Below are 19068 nucleotides of genomic sequence, written 5' to 3' on the forward strand. Positions count from 1 at the left end.
CGTCAGTGAAGAGCACTTTTTGCCAGTCTTGTCTGGTTAGGCAACGGTAGGTTTGTGCCCATAGGCGATGTTGCCGGTGATGTCTGGTGAGGACCTGCCTTACAACAGGACTACAAGCCCTCAGTCCAGCCTATTGCAAACAGTCTGAGCACAGATGGAGGGATTGTGCGTTCCTGGAGTAACTCGGGCAGTTGTTGCCAACCTGTCCCACAGGTGTGATGTTCGGATGTACCGGTCCTGTGCAGGTATTACACGTGGTCTGCCACTGCGAGGATGATCAGCTGTCCGTCCTGTCTCCCTGTAGCGCGGTCTTAGGGCATCTCACACTACGGACATTGCAATGCATTGCCCTGGCCATATCTGCAGTCCTCATGCCTCCTTGCAGCATGCCTAAGGCACATTCATGTGGATGAGCAGGGACCCTGGGCATCTTTCTTTGTGTTGAGTCAGTAGAAAGGCCTCTTTAGTGTCCTAAGTTTTCAAAACTGTGACCTTAATTGCCTACCATCTGTAAGCTGTTAGTGCCTTAACTGTTCCACAGGTGCATGTTCATTAATTGTTTGTTTCATTGAACAAGCATGGGAAACCTTTTACAACAGAGATCTGAAATTATTTGTATTTTTACAAATGATCTTTTAAAGACAGGGTACTGAAAAAGGAACGTTTCCCTTTCTGCTGAGTACACACGTAAAGTAATTTGACCATTTTAGAAAATGGGACAGTCTTTATGTTGCATGATATTTTATGTCAATCAAGGGTTAAAGTTATGTTTAGAAAATGTGACCATTACAGCTATAGGTGAATTGTGTTACAAGTCAGGGTTAGGGCTAAAATAGGTTATACCAAGGGTTAGGGTTTAAGGCAAGAAACAGTATGGGTTTATAACTCTTGCTTCTCCCTGTGGCCTTGTGGGTACTACATAACTCATTTGTGACACTTAGGTTCATAAGCTGAGGTAGCAACTGTGTCAGATCTTGATCAAGGAGCTAGACCTATCCATTTCATTTGCAACTCCATGAGCCTGCTAGCATTCACTCATTTTGATGCCTACTTAACAGATTTCAACGCATATCAAATTACCCAGCAGCCATTTAGAATCAACAACTTCCCCAAAAAATAGGTTATTTCTTAGTAAAATTAGAATTCCCTTCTTCCGGCTGCGTGTTACCGAAGTGCCTCACTGTCATTGCTCTCACAGGTATCTCAATAATAATAATAATTATTATTATTATTATCATCAAATGCCCGTCACGTGATAGGGCAGAATGGCCAATGGCTGCAAACGGCATGGATTTTTTAGGGGGCATTACAGCCACACTAGGGGGATGCCACTGGGAAATTCACAGCATTATCAGGTGCTTGTCAAATTGTGAAAGAGTGATGAAGTATGTGCAAGAAACAAAGCACTTGCCTTTCATGCAGCCTTAGAATTGATTCAAAATCCAAACATATAGCCCAACATTTATATACAACTAAAGTTGCATAAATAACTAAATTAAGCATATAGGAGAACCTGTTACTTTGTTAACTGCTCACAGAATTGCCGGATGTGCACACTCCCTCAAATCGTTTAGAGAAAGGACGTTTTCTATTTTATTCGGCTTTGTTCAATTGTATTCTTTATACCATAAATTAATGCCACGGAGTTCTAAGCAAATCTTGCCTGCTAATTTAACTAGTGTAGCCCACAGCAATATGGCATAGCCAGTTCATTTTATTTGTCACATGCGCCGAATACAACATGTAAGCATTTCATTAAGGTCTACTTATAAGCCCTTATCAAACAAAGCAGTTAAGAAAAAATAAATAATAATAATTAAAGAGCAGCAGTAAAATAACAATAGCGAGGCTATATACAGTGATTCATGTAAAAGTTGAGCTTATGCTGCAGTACTTAGAGGTCATTTGTGGTTTAGTACGGTACCCTGCGTCACCACTTCATTGCTCCAGACCAGCGCATGGTGGAGTTAAAGCACCGTTTACACTTTTGGGTCCTACTGTGTCTGACAATGAATGGGTGACATACCTAAATAGAAACTGAATTATGCGCGACTTCAGTATTACTTACTAAAACGGTTGTTACAGTAAGGTTATTATTTATTTTAGGAATATTTTGCTCTTACTGTAGGCCACTCCTGACCGGTCATGTTAGACCATTGCGCCACTCAGGCGCTGTACAAGACACTGCATGGCAGTTCAAGCTGTTGCTACAGATGCTGGTTCAATACCGAATCTAAAACAATGTAACTAATAATGGCATCTTTATGCGTTCATTAATAAAATAATCTTTAAAAATTCCAACATTTATTTAGTTATGATTTATAACTAATTACTATGGGAATAAATTATCCTCCAATACTCTAATTATTGGCTGAGAGTCATTTCATATTTCAATATACTGTAGGCAACATGAGTCTCGAGTGCTCAAGCAAATTCGTATTTATTTTCAAGGACAGCCTACTCCTTCCTCCCCATTGGGGAATTGAACCCCAGTCTCCAACTTGCCCGCATCCTCTAGTACAGCCATTATTGAAGGCTATCAGATACTTCTCAAAAGATGCCCTATGGGTGGTCAAACTAGCATTACTGGTACCAGTGGATCACACTTAAATAACATGCAATAGAATTCTGCGGCAACATGCAAGCTTAGCCGAAGTACGCTGCAACTTTTAAAGGACCAACCACTGTACAGGGGGTACCGGTTGAGGTAGTATATACACTACTACTACACTAATGTACTTGTCCTCTTACTCAGTTGTGCATATGGGCCTCCCATTCCTCTTTCTATTCTGGTTAGAGCCAGTTTGCGCTGTTCTGTGAAGGAAGTAGTACACAGAGTTGTTTCTTGGCAATTTCCTGCATGGAATTGCCTTCATTTCTCAGAACAAAAATAGACTGACAAGTTTCAGAAGTTAGTTCATGCGTCTGTCCATTTTGAGCCTGCAATCGAACCCACAAATGCTGATGCTCAACTAGTCTAAAGGCCCAATGTAAAAAAATAAAAAGCCGTTTTCATTTGTGCTAACATAATTGCAAAAGGGTTTGCTAATGATCAATTAGCTTTTTAAAATGATAAACTTGGATTAGCTAACAACATGCCATTAGAACACAGGAGTGACAGTTAAAAATAATTTAAAAACCTGCAGTTTCCGGCTACAATAGTCATTTAGAACATTCTGATCAATTTGATGTTATTTTCATGGACAAAATGATTTTCAAAATCAAGGACATTTGAGAAGTGTTGGCAAACTTTTGAACGGTAGTGTACACGTAGGTAGAATTAAAGTGAATATGCATTGATAACAGTAGCAGCAGTGTAAAATAGGGGTGTTCAGGAGTCTTTTGACGTGAGGGTAGAAGCCGTTTAGAAGCCTCTTGGACCAAGACGTGGCGCTCCGGTACCGCTTGCCTTGCAGTAGCAGAGAGAACAGTCTATGACTAGGGTGGCTGGAGTCTATTAGGGACTTAACTGGAAGCTTTGTTCCAGTTATGTACTTGGTCGTACGTACTACCCTCTGTAGTGCCTTGGTGTCGGAGGACGAGCAGTTGCCAAACCAGACAGTGAAACAACCGGTCAGGATGCTCTTGATAGCGCAGCTGTAGAACCTTTTGAGGATCTGAGGACCATTCCAAATATTTTCAGTCTCCTGGGGGGGGGGGGTAGGCTTTGTCGTGCCCTCCTCACGACTGTCTTAACGCTACCTTATATAATGTTACTTACCCTACATTATTCATCTCATAAGCATACGTATATACTGTACTCTACATCATCGACTGCATCCTTATGTAATACATGCATCACTAGCCACTTTAACTATGCCACTTTGTTTACTTTGTCTACATACTCATCTCATATGTATATACTGTACTCGATACCATCTACTGTATGCTGCTCTGTACCATCACTCATTCATATATCCTTATGTACATATTCCTTATCGCCTTACACTGTGTATAAGACAGTAGTTTTGGTATTGTTAGTTAGATTACTTGTTGGTTAAAAATGCATTGTCGGAACAAGAAGCACAAGCATTTCGCTACACTCTCATTAACATCTGCTAACCATGTGTATGTGACAAATACAATTTGATTTGATTTGTGTGCTTAGACCATGTTAGTTTGTTGGTGTTGTGTACGTCAAGGAACTTTAAGCTCTCAACCTGCTTCACTGCAGCCCTGTCGATGAGAATGGGGTGTGCTCGCTCCTCTTTTTCTTGTTCAATCTCCTTACTCTTGATCACGTTGAGGAAGAGGTTGTCCTGGCACAACACGGCCAGGTCTCAGACCTCCTCCCTATAGGCTGCCTCATCGTTGTCGGTGAGCAGGCCTACCACTGTTATGTCATGGCAAACTTGGTGTTGGAGTCGTGCAGTCATGAGTGATCAGGGAGTACAGGAGGGGACTGAGCATGCACCCTTGTTGAGGATGAGCGTGGCTGGTGTGTTGCTACCTACCCTCACCACCTAGGGGCAGCCCGTTAGGGAGTCCAGGATCCATTTGCAGAGGGAGGTGCTTAGTCCCACGGTCCTTAGTTTAGTGATGAGCTAAGGGCACTATGGTGTTGAATGCTGAGCTGTAGTCAAAGAAAAACATTCTCGCATAGGCGTTCCTTTTGTCCAGCTGGGAAAGGGCAGAGTGGAGATCAATAGAGATTGCATCATCTGTGGATCTGTTGGGGCGGTATGCAAATTGGAATGGTCTAGGGTTTCTGGGATAAATTGTTTGTTCTGTATATTTATATGCTTTAGAATGACACTTCTAGTCTGTGTGGGAAATACCAGGTTACCTGGGAGAAAGACTTATTCTCAAGAAGGAATATTTGTAAAATATTCAACCCTAGATCTGATTAGTCTGCATGGCACTCAGCATTTAGGAGATGGATTGGGGGTGATAGATTAGCGTCCTGTCAAGGAGGTGTACTCTTACGTCTAGCTGCCTCACGATACAGAAACAGGAGATATGCTCCTATGACCCATTACTACTCACACAAGCCAAAGCTGGGCAAGGCTACTGAAGAGACTTCCACTGCAAGAACAAATGTTGTAATAGAGTACAGGGAGAAACAAAGAGAACTTGAAAACATAAATGCTGCTGACCTGGTAAAATTCCTCCATGCTGGCCAGCCTCTCCTTCCAGTTGGAGCTGTCCAGCATCTTTACACAGGACGCAGGCAGTACCGCTGCAGCCAGCTCATCACACACCTCCACCTAAGAACCGTCAATATGTACTTTTGACTAGAGCCCAGCTTCAAATTGCACCCTCTTCCAGAGCTAAATATTAGTGCACCATAGGGGGGGGGCTGTCATTTGCAACCTGTATCTATTTAATATTGAGTAATTTATTGAGGACTATTTGATACTTCAAAATCAGTAAGATGTGAGTACTCACTGAGAGCTCAGTCTCCACGATCTCTTTTGTTTCAGCAGGCTTCTTACTCTTGGCTCCACCTTCTGCTCCAGGCTTCCCTTTCTTAGCAATGCCAACATCCTAGACAACACATCAAATTAGAATTTAGAATAAACAGACAATTGTATTTTTACAAACAGGAAATAACACATTAGGGAAACATTTAAAAAGTACATTGAGAGCAATTTAAAGAGGAAAACCAATCCATCCTCGAGCAATGACCAAACACTGGCTGCAACCCACCATTTAGGAGCCACTGCTGTGGAATAGAACAGCATAGATGACCAGTCAACAGGGATGACATTATCCCACACTGTATTCATTGCACTACTATTACCAGCAGGTTGTCCATAAGTCCAGCTTCAACATTAAACTCCCCCCACCTTCCATGGTTTTGACCACAGCCTTATATTGAAGCTCTGTGCTTAGCAAAAAAGAAAATGTTCCTGGGGCTCTGGGTACTAAGTAGTCACTGGTTTAGTGGATCACACAAGAACGCTTCAATGTAAATCCCTCCTAGCATCTTTCCCATGGATTTGACTGGTTTTCAAGCTCTATTGGTTAGAGTGAAAAACAAGCTCCTCTACTGTAGTTTATATTGTCCAAATGATTAAGGTTCAATTCAACCCTTCTAAAAGACACCTTCAAACATTTTGTGCAACAAACCTGACAAGGACCACCGTGACATGCAAACCCACTACGGAGACATGAAACATACAATAAGAGCCAGGTCATGCCGGCTCACCTTATACAAAGGGGCATTTTTGGGGGCCCTGCGGGTTTGGCTGGGACCTCAGACTGTGCCTTGGTGCCAGGTTTCCCTTTCTCCGCTCCTCCTCCCTTCTTTCCTCCTGCCAGCTCCACATTGGACGCAATCTCTTTAATCTTTGAGAGGAAAATAGCATTTAGAGAACACACTTGGATATTACCAATCTGAGCAACAGGATGGCCCAAGATCAATAACAATGACATATCTAAAACAAAGAACTCTGATTTATGTTAACAATTACACACATTTTCACAAACTGGCTCTGAAAACACTGCAACAACTATTTTATTTGAAGTTGACCAAAAGCAGGGCTCCGAAGTGACTATTTTCCATTCACTTGGGACACAATTTCTTTTAATTGATTGAGTCAGTCACCCAACTTATTGTGGGAAGCTTGTGGAAGGCTACCCAAAATGTTTGACCGAAGTTAAACCATTTAAAGGCAATGCTACCTGTGATCCTGACTGGCCTAAAATAGTTTTTTTTTTACATGGATTAAATGTCAGGAATTGTGAAAAACGGAGTATAAATTTATTTGGCTAAGGTGTACGTAAACTTCAGACTTCAACTGTACGCATGTGTACACACACCTCACCTTGTCAACCTTGAGTTTGTCGAGGTCTGCTAGGAAGGGGTTAAGCGCTTTCTCTCCCGCCACCTTCATGGCCGTGCCTAGAGCCATGATCGCAGCATCTCTCACCTCTGGAGCAGGGTCATTCACTTGCTGCCATGAAAAAACAACCCACAATATGTCAAACATCAAGACAGAGCCATATTCAAATGGGGATTTATAGAAATAAGTGTGGGGTTAGGGCTGGGCAGTACACCGTATTTTACAATATACCGGAATTGGGTTTAAACTAGAGGTCGATTAATTAGGGCCGATTAAGTTATAACAATCAGAAATCGGTATTTTTGGACACCGATTAGGCAAATAAAAACAAAAAAATTATTGAACACCTTTATTTAATCTTTATTTAACTAGGCAAGTCAGTTAACACATTCTTATTTTCTATGACGGCCTAGGAACGGTGGTTCAACTGCCTCGTTCAGGGGCAGAATGACAGATTTTTACCTTGTCAGCTCGGGGATTCAATCTTGCAACCTTACAGTTAACTAGTCCAACACTAATCACCTGCCTCTCATTGCACTCAATGAGGAGACTGCCTGTTACGCGAATGCAGTAAGAAGCCACGGTAAGTTGCTAGCTAGCATTGAACTTATCTTATAAAAAACAATCATAATCACTAGTTAACTACACATGGATGATGATATTACTAGCTCTTACTACGGTGCGTATTTGGAAAAAGGACCGTCGTTGCTCCAATGTGTACCTAACCATAAACATCAATGCCTTTCTTAAAATCAATACACAAGTACATATTTTTAAACCTGCATATTTAGCTAAAATAAATCCAGGTTAGCAGGCAATATTAACCAGGTGAAATTGTGTCACTTCTCTTGCGTTCATTGCACGCAGAGTCAGTGTATATGTAACAGTTTGGGCCATTTAATTTCCCAGAATTTCTTGACCCAAGGCTCGTATTTCTGTGTGTTATTATGCTATAACTAAGTCTATGATTTGATAGAGCAGTCTGAGCGGTGGTAGGCAGGAGCAAGCTCGTAAGCATTCATTCAAACAGCACTTTCGTGTGTTTTGCTAGCAGCTCTTCGTTGTGCGTCAAGCATTGCACTGTTAATGACTTCAAGCCTATCAACTCCCGAGATAAGGCTCCTGCAACAAATGTGAAATGGCTAGCTAGTTAGCGGGGTGCACACTAATAGCATTTCAATCGGTGACGTCACTCGCTCTGAGACTTGGAGTGGTTGTTGTCGATGTGTTCTTGGTTCGAGCCCAGGGAGGAGCGAGGAGAGGGACGGAAGCTATACTGTTACATTGGCAATACTAAAGTGCCTACAAGAACATCCAATAGGCAAAGGTTAATGAAATACAAATGGTATAGAGAGAAATAGTCCTATAATTCCTACAACCTAAATATAATATTTAGGGAATATTGAAGACTAGTGTTAAAATAAACCACAAGCTTTCATGTTCTCATGTTCTGAGCAAGGAACTGAAATGTTAGCTTTCTTACGTGGCACATATTGCACTTTTACTTTCTTCTCCAACACTTGTTTCTGCATTATTTAAACCAAATTAATTTCATTATTTATTTGAGGCTAAAGTGATTTTATTGATGTATTATATTAAAAGTTCAAATAAGTGTTAATTCAGTAGTGTTGTAATTGTCACTATTACAGAAATAAAATGTAAATATATATATATATACACATATATATATATACATATATATACATATACATATACATATATATATATATATATATATATATATATATATATATATAATATATATAGTTTTTAATTTATTTTTTTATTATAATCGACCGAGTAATTGGTATTGGCTTTTTTGGTCCTCAAATAATCAGTATCGGCGTTGAAAAGAATCATAGGGTCTATTACCTTCCATAACGGTATTTAAATGTTTGGTTTGTTTAATGGGATACGCCGTGTGTAACGTCCATTTTTATAGTTTATGTCGCTCCTTGAGTCATCTCGCTCCGCTCACTCTAAACATGCCGCTTTCCACACAGACCTAGCCCCACCCCTCAAGGAGTGCATTTGTTGTTCCGCAAACATGACACTTGCGTTCAGCATGCATGGTCAATGCAGAACATGCACCATAGTTGACAATGCTTTTCACATTTCTTTTAATATAAAACCACTAGCGGTCAGTAATTACACTATTAGTTCGTGTTTGTTACATTTGCAAACTGCTAGTATGCATTTTCTTAGCAAGTTTGACCTAAATTGTGTTGGCCGCTAATGCTAATTGCTAGTTTGTACGTTTATAAGCTAGCTGAGTCAGAGCAATTGTTATTAGCTATACAGGCTTTAAACTTCAGCGATGCTGTAGACCTAAATCTGCATGTTTGTGCAAGAGTATCTTCTAAAATCAAAGAGGACTAGGCAAAGCATGAATGTGAGCTACATGAAATAGCTAAGAGAAAACATTCAATGTAGCCAAAGATTACAGGGTCCCCTAGGAAACACAGGTTCGTACCGTTACAATAACCTCTCCCTGGCATTTTTCATTGAATACAGTGTTTTGACATGCCAAAGTCCCCAATACTATGTTCTAACTATAGAATAATCATTCTATTTCCATGATTCCAACAGTTCACTGAAGTGTTTGGCTAAAAATAAGGCCTAGATTGTTCACCCATATCATGCAGCCCTACATAGCAGTGTGGAAATTCTCAAATGAGTGTAGGAATTGATCAATTATTTTGGGTCGAAGTAGAATTAAACAGTATACATCAATCAGAATGGAGAAAGACCATTGAATGCATGTGTTGCCACCCTAGGGTCACAAACTCAAGACCAAATTTAGAACTTTATTATTCAAAAACATAAAATACATATTATATTTTGGCCATATTGCCCAGCCCTATGTTGGGGGTGTATAATACCCCCAGTGGACATGTACAGTTCGAGACCTACAGGATGGGTGAGACCAACCTTGAGCAGGGCAGCACAGAGGGGTTTGAGCAGGCTCTTGGGCAGGGTGGAAGGGGTAGAAAGACGGATACTTCTGGTCAGGAACAGAGAGGCCTGCTGCTTGATGGACGGGTTCTTGTTGTCCATCACAGCCAACATGTCCTCGCTCAGGTTCTGGAGAGTGGTCTGAAGAGAACAATCAGACCATTACCCTGTTTTTCTATTTCACTTTTTTTGTTTTACCCTTCAACAATTTGTGGGTAAAGTGATATGAAAGATATGCTGGCTTGTCTGTTATCTTGGAAACTTCAGACCCATGCAAAAAGCAAATAGCTTAACACTTACCAATTAACATAGATCAAGGTGGGATTTGCTCCTCTAATGGAGTCTTAATTACATTTTACTAATTAAACATCGATCCACATTAAAAAACTAGAGTAAATTCTAAGTGAAGGAAATTATGTAATAGGTGTGCATGCCCACAGAGAATCACATGCATTGACCATCTTGACAAGCATACATCTGCTTCTCAAATGACAACTATAGAAAGAAAACAATTACTGTTGATTAGCACAAGGCCTACACAAAGGACCGGAGAGACCAGCTACATAAACAGATTTCACATTAACAGTCAACTATACTTTGTGTTGAGATCTATGGCCCAAGAGATACTGGTGCAGATCCTTCAATAAACACAGGCTAACACAGCATTGACCGATTTAGTGCATAGTAAGCTGAACCAAAAGGATAATCAGTTGGAATAATCTGCCTACTCACCGTCAGGAAGACTGCGTCGATGGCCTCTTGCAGGGACTGGACCACAGCAGGTTTCTTCTCCTTAAATTTGTCCAAAATTGTTGGCACCACCTTGAGGAAAATAAACATTTTAAAATAACCAAATCAGTCAAAATTGGAGATTAGCAAACCGTTTCCGGTGAAGTCTTACACAGTAAAGCAATATCTTAAGCATCTCTAGTTTCTCAGTAACTGTCTAAAAGGGAGAACTTACATTGCCTGCGTAAGTCCCAAAGTTCTTCCTGAGTCCGAAGGCCAATCCAGCCAGGCATTTTGCAGCGAGCGACACCAGAATGACATTGGTGTCTTTACCAATGACCTACAAATAGACAAACAATTGAGAGTTTAAGTGGGTAGTCAGTACACTGTATACATACTGCAAATTCACTCACTCAGTTGCCTACCCTTTTGAGTGCTCGAACCACATCGCCATAGTCGCCATTATCCAGTTTGGGGTGTTTAGCCAGCATCGCCAAGGCCTCCAGGGCCTCTTTCCTCTCCTGCCACTTCTTTGCCTCCTACAGTGACAGAGGGAGACTCAGTCACAGGCCCAATACACAATGACAAATTGAGTATCAGCTCCACAGCTTTAGTTTGTAAGCTTTGCGCAGGTAAGATTTGATTAGAAAAGACCAGAATCTGTCTCGCTACTACATTATTTACAATGTACTGTTTGGTAAACATTTATGCAGTATGCAACAAATAACATACTAGGCTCATCCATACTGCAAATGTGTCAACTAAATGCGCTATTGCCTGTCCCGCTAGTCATTCATATTGATACAGTCAGTCCTTTCGTCGGATTATCAGCGGATGTCAAAAGAAGATTTGGTTCCTCAAGAGCATGGAGTGAATTCATATTAGATGAAAAGCCAAAATGCGTACAACATCCTGGCAAACATTTTGCCCTACCATTTAGGCCACAAGTATGGGAATCCGGACACGACCATTGAGGCTTGGGAATATTTGGTAAAATAGCCACGGGATGGTTTTTCCAACAGTCAAAACTATTTGAAAATAACTAAAAAGTAATATTGTGCACCTACTTTAAATACCTGCAGTTAAATAAAGCAGATTGCGTTCACTTCACCAGTCACATTACGAAGCTTACAATCACGTGTGTTTGTAAATAGCACAATGGGAGAAAGCAGGAGCAGGTGAGTCCAGCTATGTATAGACCAGGGGGTCGCATTTTACATTGAAAGCAAAGTGCTTTTTTGCATCAATAGTGATCAGGGACATGCAACTACAGTTTCCCCTTCACAGAAAATATATTAGCACAACACATTAGGCAGAAAAATAGCTGAATTTTCATCAGATGACAACGGAAGTACAACTATTTGGCCGGCAGACACGTAAAATGAGCACACAAGGTCTTTTTTTCAAAAACAATGCGTCGCCATCATATCTGTTTATCGTAGAAAGAATGTAGTCAGCTACATTTCCTAATGTTTTTCTTAAAGTTAATTTAACATTTACCAGAGAAAAGTAGACTGGCTACACTAAAAATACTTATTCGAGTGGAAAAGTGCAACAAGCACAAAATTATTCTGATGCCAAGCACAAATTACATGAAGCATTTTAGATCTGAGTTTACAAAACGCAGCAAGATAAAAGTTAATTTCCCTGCGCGGTAAGCAGAATAACAACCTAAGTTTGACTTGGTAGTTATCGAAGTGGCTGAATTAAGATGGGGCATCATATTGCGTTGGCTTTCTGCCGTGTTTGAGAGGTCAAAGCCCTTTGGATGAGTTCTGCATCTTGATGTCCTTGTGTTTTCTATGCCTGTCAGCCCATCTGCTCCTCCGCCATCTTCTACTATCAGAGCAAGCAGGCCCGTTGCCCTAGCAACTCAAGACTCCACAAACAGCGTGTACACCAGCTCACATGACCTACAAACGCAAAGGTCAAAAGACTGAGGCTCCTGCCGACAAGTACTCATTTAATTCAGGGTTACTTCAGCTTCTTATACTTTATAGTTTAAATGTCAGTGGAAAAGTCTAGGGTCAAGAAACATGGGTTTGCACACCAAAATGGTAACTATACGCCAGAAAACTGAAGTTCCCACTGATGCTAGCTTTAGCTGAACAAGACCAGACGGAGGCGGTGGGTACATGTGCAGCAATTCAAGGAGTGAGGGAACAAGTTGCTACAACCACATGGGATCAGTTTGAGCGCTAATAGAAAAGGTGAAACACATTCAGACCGAGGCAAAGGGCTTAAAAAGGGATGTGAACCTCTGCACTTTGGAACTTGAGAAGATGCGGTACGAAATGACATCGCTTGAGGATCAAGACAGACATACTAACGTGATGGTCACGGGGATTGCTACAGACCGGGAGGGAGGTGATGCAATTGCTTTCCCGCAAGAAATCCTTCCCAAATGGATTCCATCATTTTGTACTACTTCGATCCAAATGGAAATGGCCCACAGGATCAGCAACCAAAATGCAAAGGACAACCCCCAGACCATGGTCTTCAAGGTTCTCAGACACCAAGGCTATTCTACAAGGAGAGAGTGAAGCAAGAAAGAATGCCCCTATCCAAAATGCCAGGAGAAACATACGTTGCAGGGAAAACCCTCTTTTCAGATCTATCCCGTCACCCTGTGACTTACTTTCAACAATGAGCAGCCCTCCATCTCGGCAAGAGGGGCAGGAATTTCAGAAAAGTCTGCCCAGCGACAGGTCTACACCCCCCATGAAACGGGAGCAACTGAGAGGTAAAGATGAAGCAAACGTTTATTTGATGAAAACTTTTGTTTTGGACAAGAACTTCTAGTACCAGCACCCCAAAAAATTATGTAGGACGCTTCCTTTCACATTTGGAGATAAGGCTTAATATTAGCTCACTGGCGGCTGGTTCAATCGGTTGATTGGATTTCAGAATTCAGTACCGGATTTTTTTAAATTTTTAGATATGGTTCACTGTTTGAACTCATGGATTTGTAGCAAACCGGGTAACCTAATGTTTCAAAGACACTGAAATGGAGGCATGTTGAAGTTGGACCGTGATTAGTAGGGGGTTGATGTTGCTAGCTTTTGGGGTGATTAGTGTTTATCACCTCATTGTGCATCCATTTCCCTAAACCACTAGCCAGTTTTTGTTTAAGTTTGGCTGCACAGCACAAGTGTAATTTCACTTGGTTATATGGCCTTTGATTTAGTCCCGAGTTCTGGAGACCTAAGTTTTGTGGATGTTACATTTCTCAGAAACAGAGAGGGTGTCTGGCGGCGGGTGGGTACTTCTCAGTTACATGTCACTGCTTATCGAAGGCAAATCTGAACCACTTAGTTCAACCTGTAATTGATAGGTTTGTTTTTGACAATGGTTAAGCTGTCTCCTAAGCCTGAATGTCTGGTTTCAATGTGAAAATTAAGAGAACTAAATGTTTAGACTTAATGCCTTTACCCAGGAATGTCATTTGCGAGCAGAAGATATCACTCACTTACAGGATAAGGTGTATAAGTTGCTGCTTCGACTAGTGGAGCCTCTAAGTCCAAAGGCGCAGTTATTTTTAATAAAAGGAATTTAACTTTAGTTAACACAAAGACTGGCAAGGACACTTTAGCATACATTTGCACGTCTATATAGGACAAGAAAGTAGCATGTGTATCTATGCACCTGCTGTTTGAGGACAGCTTTTTCCCTGGGCTTACCAAATAATTGTTAACACTGAGTGCGAATTGGTCATAAGGGCAGATATAAATGCAGTTTTAAATCTCAAGCTTGATAGATCCACGCAAATGTTTTCACATGCCCAACAATCAGCATCATTAGCGTTTAACGCTATGACGGAACATCTCAATATTGCTGATGAGTGGCGAGTTTAGAATGCGGGCATGTTTTTCCTGCATATCACAAAATCATACTGTTGAATTGATAGTTTTCTATTCAAGCGTACTCTAAGTATGTGCGTCACGCCCATAGAAATATTTCCTGCGACTCTTTCAGATCATAATCCCCTAGTTACCCAAGTGGATGTGAGCTTTGTGAATAAAACATTTGCGTTTTAATTACAACCCTTCCTCAAAACGAATCGTTTGTGGCTGAATTTCAAGCCAAAATAGTTGAATTCTTTTTAAAAAAAAATAATAATCAAGGACTCTGAGTACCCGAGGTTTATATGGATGGCTAACTAAAGGGTTATCAGAGATTACATAATAAATTTGGCATCTCACCTCAAAGTCAGGAATCACAGAATCAAGTTATTGGAAGAAAAAAAATGTATCACTTGAAAAGATCCTGAAAAGGAATTATGCAAATAATGTCAATGATTTGAAGGTGGTTAAACGAACTGAATGATTTAAAAAGAGGAGAGCTGAGCTCATGCATAGAGGTAGAACTATTACTTTAAATAATATATAATATAATAATAATAAATGCCATTTAGCAGACGCTTTTATCCAAAGCGACTTACAGTCATGTGTGCATACATTCTACGTATGGGTGGTCCCGGGGATCGAACCCACTACCCTGGCGTTACAAGCGCCATGCTCTACCAACTGAGCTACAGAAGGACCAAATGGAAGCAAGCCAAGCAGGCTTCAAGCCTTAATTTAAACTAAGTGAATCTTGTACTTCTATAGACTATTCAATCCCTGTCAAAAGGCTTACTTTCTGTTTCACAGGAAATTAATGCAACATTTCAGTGTTTTTAAAAGGAGTTATATAAATATTCTATCCAGTTGGAGCTAGACAAATGCAAGCAGTTTTTACATAATCTTGATTTGTCTGTATTGTATGAGAAGCAATCTGCGGATCTGAGCCGAGCTCTCGCATTCGTAGAATTGGAGTCAGCACTGAAAGGTGAAAAAAAAAGAAGGTTAAGTCACTTGGGACGAATGGCATTCCACCTGAAGTGTTACTACATTTTTAGGGCATTTTATGAACGATATAATTATTTTTCTCATGAGCATACACTCTGCATTAATCTCAATTTATTTAGTCAGTTAAGAGAAAATTATTATTTACAATGACAGCCTACCGCGGCTAACGCTGTGCCAATTGTGAGTCGCCCTATGGGACTCCCAAACAGACGGCTCTGATACAGCCTGGATTCTAACCAGGGACGCCTCTTGCACCGAGATGCATAGTCTTACACCGCTGCGCCACCTGGGAGCCCTCTACTGCCAAAGAAAGGGAAAGATCAAAGATTGTGCAAATTATCATCCGATATCTTGTATTGGCATTACAGATGGAAAAGTGTTTGGATAAGTTGATTCAAATGGACCAGTCAGGATGTATGAAAGGCCACCTTGCAGTTGACAATGTCAGTTGATTAATGCATGTAATACATTAAAACAAAACAGCAGGACAGTGTGCCGTCTCTAGAAGCCGAGAAGGCTTTTGACAGGCAGTACTTGTGGACTTGAAGAAATTTGGTTTGGGAAATAATTTTATCGATATGGTTTGTGTGTTATGCTATCCCTGTTGCGATGGATTCTACGAATGGCATACACTCAAGTCCATTCCCTATGTATCCCCGACATTATTCATTTTGTTGCTAAAGCCTTTAACACAACATCAGAATATAATTGCTTCTCCTATACGGATTAAAATGTTCCTCTCGTATCATATCCCTATAAATGAGTCACAGTTCTATGCTGACAAATCCTAGCTGGACTGTCATTCCATGTCAAGTGTAACGCCCCCATTGTACTCTCAGGATATTAGTGCCAGAGAAGAGGAACTCTGACTGAAAACACAAGACAGTTCATTTGTGCCAGTTTAGACTACCGATAGATCAGCGTTCTAACTCCCCCTTGTGATAGTGTGGTGCAATGACAGAATTTACCACAATCTGCCACCATCTACCAAAACTGGTTGTGGCATAAAGTCTAAACTTCGAAATTAAGAGCCACTGTATATGCAGATGACATTCTGTTATATATACACACACAGCCTTCAGAAAGTATTCAGACCCCTTGACTTTCTCCACATTGTTATGTTAGAGCATTAGCCTAAAACAGATCTTTCCATTATTTTTTAAATCAGCAAAATTATTTAAAGCCCATACTGTGACCCACGTATCCTCAATTCACTTGACATATACAAACATATGCTATGGGATTGTCCTGAGGATTATGAGTTGGAGGAAAGTGTTGTATATTCTCTAACATGACTGTACCACTAGAACCAATTATGCTGTTGCATAACGATTATATAGGTATGCAGCCGAATGAGAAAGAGCAAAAAGTTTGGCTGGCTGGGTTGACTGCTGCCAAAAAAAATGAATAAATAAAAACTTGTTCAGTGCTGGTTACCACCACATGACCTTCATATAAGTAAATGGCTAGCATACCTTCAGGAGGTAATTATGTCGAGTTATCCACTGCCGTATGAATAAAGCCAGTCCTAGCACTCATGAAAGATGGAAAATAGCAGCCTCAAATCTCTTACCTGCTGGATGTGATGTAAAATGCTTACTTGAAGGTGTTGTATTAGCAAATTACTTTGCTGTGTATATTCTAGTGTGCATTGGTGCACCCATGTGTACTAAACCAATAATACCGTAAATGCCAGGATGAGAAGGACGGTATGGTATGACGATATGAGAATCTGGATACCACACAACTAACGGCCATGCTCAGTAAGGTGTGTGCTTACAATCTTCACGTAGAAGTCTTTGGGCAGTTTGGTGAGTATCTCCACTGGGTCCTGAAGCTCATAGGGGTCCACCTGAGGAGCAGAGTCTGCTACGTCCTCACAGTCTCCGTCGGACCCTGCCACGGCCTGCTGTTCATCGAACTTGGTCCTCAGGTCCTGCTGGGAGCGTAGGAAACGACTTTGTCTGGGGGCCGACGACGGCACCTTCACCCACTCCTCCTCCAGCTCCTTCAACTGGGGACATGCGGGGAGAGACATAGGCTTACATATACACAGGCATTGTGGTGTATGCTTGTTTACAAAAAAAGGGCTCTTATATAATATAAAGACACCACCCACAAGAATTATCAAGTTTGACAAAAGCAAAAGGGCCTTGCAGTCAATTCCCCAGCATAGTGAGTAACCAAGACAAAAACTTTTTTTTTTTAAGTGCAATACGCATCAATCACACAGCTATTTCTTGGTTGCTAAAATACTAAGTTCACCTAATTCCAGTTTGTGACAAAACAAGCAGTCATTGTGTAGAGAATCATTGTACCATCTAAACTGCTGTGAAATCTCTTTTCTATAATCAAAAATATTGTATTTTCAGCTGGTATAAAATACCGAAAGTATGAATCAAAAACTATACTTAAGAACGGGAAACAGAAAGTACACAGAACAGATCTACCGTTTCTTAAGACTTGCTTTCAATGAGAATGGCAGTTCTATAACTACATTTCTATGTGAATTTGATCAGGTTACATACATATACACACAGCAGCATTTTAACAACCTGCGCCCCCCCCCCCCCCCCCCCAAGTGCACATTTTGTTTTTTGCCCTAGCACTACACAGCGGATTCAAATAACCAACTCTCAAACAAGCTTTGGTTATTTGAATTAGCTGTGTAATGCTAGGGCAAAAAAAAACATTACATGCACCCAAGGAGGGGCCCCAGGGCTGAGTTTGGGAATCCCTGTCCTATAACAAAAAGGTCCTGGGAGATTCTGTCCAAAACACTGTTCAAAGACATCTTCGTGGAAGACTTTCCAATGCACAGCAACAACTGTGAGCCGCTCTTCACATTCAGGTAATGATGAAATACCATGTTTGGATCAACCCTTAACCCTCACCTGTACAGAGTTGATGTTTTGAAGAGGAGGTCGTAGTGAGTCCCTGATCCACCTGTAGACCTCCACAGCCAGCAGTTTGGCCTCATGTCGGACTGCCTTTTCTCTGGACTCAAAGAGCTTTGGCAACACTTTAATTATGGGCTTTAGGGTCACAGTCTTTGATCCAAATTCACTAAGGAAGAAGACAAGCACATTAATGAAGTTTCATTGTTGTTTTGCGTTACATTTAATTAAAGCAGGTGGTACATGCAAAACATGAGCATAACTTAATCCCAAAATTGGGCGTGTGTAGTCTTTGGTAAAAGATCCAAAATGTCAAGTCTCCTCAATCACCAGTATTTAAAAGTACCAGTATTTAGTGTTTATTCAGGATAAGAACACATTCCTTCTCTACTGCTCCAGTGCTGTGTCTCACCAGAGTGCCCTGCGTATGGTCTCCACACAAGCGACGACTACTTTAGGGTTCTTGTTCTCTAATCCTTTGATGAGCTCCTCCTGTACAATGTCGGCTTTCTCAATCTCTATGTACATGAGGCAGATGTCTGAGGCCAGCTCTTTGGCCCGCGCCTTAGGCTGGTTGAATACCTTACACACCACACCTGACAACACCTCACCCACCGTCCTGTAGAGCAACAATAGATAGGTTAAAACAAAAATAGTCAATCTATTTTGCAAGAACTAGGATCCAGGAGTTCTACCTGACCAGAAGGAAATAATCCAGGACATAGCCATAGTTGGTCAGGAAAAACTCCCTGGGCCATACACACAAAACATCTCCGAATAGAATATTGGTCCCAAGAAGGGGCATTTTACTCTTAGTCTTATGGGTACAAATAAAGGCTATGCATGAAG

The 19068-nt window shown here is 41.0% G+C and overlaps 1 protein-coding gene across 1 annotated transcript in view; it reads right to left on the bottom strand.

The window, feature by feature from the left end:
- LOC124019386 (cytoskeleton-associated protein 5-like) overlaps positions 1–19068 on the bottom strand; it is an 87482-nt gene that overhangs the window by 65272 nt on the left and 3142 nt on the right. The window contains exons 4-15 of the mRNA XM_046334703.1: positions 18632–18838; positions 18217–18388; positions 17103–17336; positions 10898–11011; positions 10708–10812; positions 10476–10565; positions 9720–9884; positions 6771–6899; positions 6152–6291; positions 6073–6103; positions 5389–5487; positions 5097–5207 (exon numbers count right to left, since the gene is read on the bottom strand). Coding sequence (XP_046190659.1) covers positions 5097–5207; positions 5389–5487; positions 6073–6103; positions 6152–6291; positions 6771–6899; positions 9720–9884; positions 10476–10565; positions 10708–10812; positions 10898–11011; positions 17103–17336; positions 18217–18388; positions 18632–18838 — 1597 coding nt within the window. The remainder of the gene's footprint in view (positions 1–5096; positions 5208–5388; positions 5488–6072; positions 6104–6151; positions 6292–6770; positions 6900–9719; positions 9885–10475; positions 10566–10707; positions 10813–10897; positions 11012–17102; positions 17337–18216; positions 18389–18631; positions 18839–19068) is intronic.

The sequence above is a fragment of the Oncorhynchus gorbuscha genome, unplaced genomic scaffold (assembly GCF_021184085.1).
Source record: "Oncorhynchus gorbuscha isolate QuinsamMale2020 ecotype Even-year unplaced genomic scaffold, OgorEven_v1.0 Un_scaffold_898, whole genome shotgun sequence".
NCBI lineage: Eukaryota > Metazoa > Chordata > Actinopteri > Salmoniformes > Salmonidae > Oncorhynchus > Oncorhynchus gorbuscha.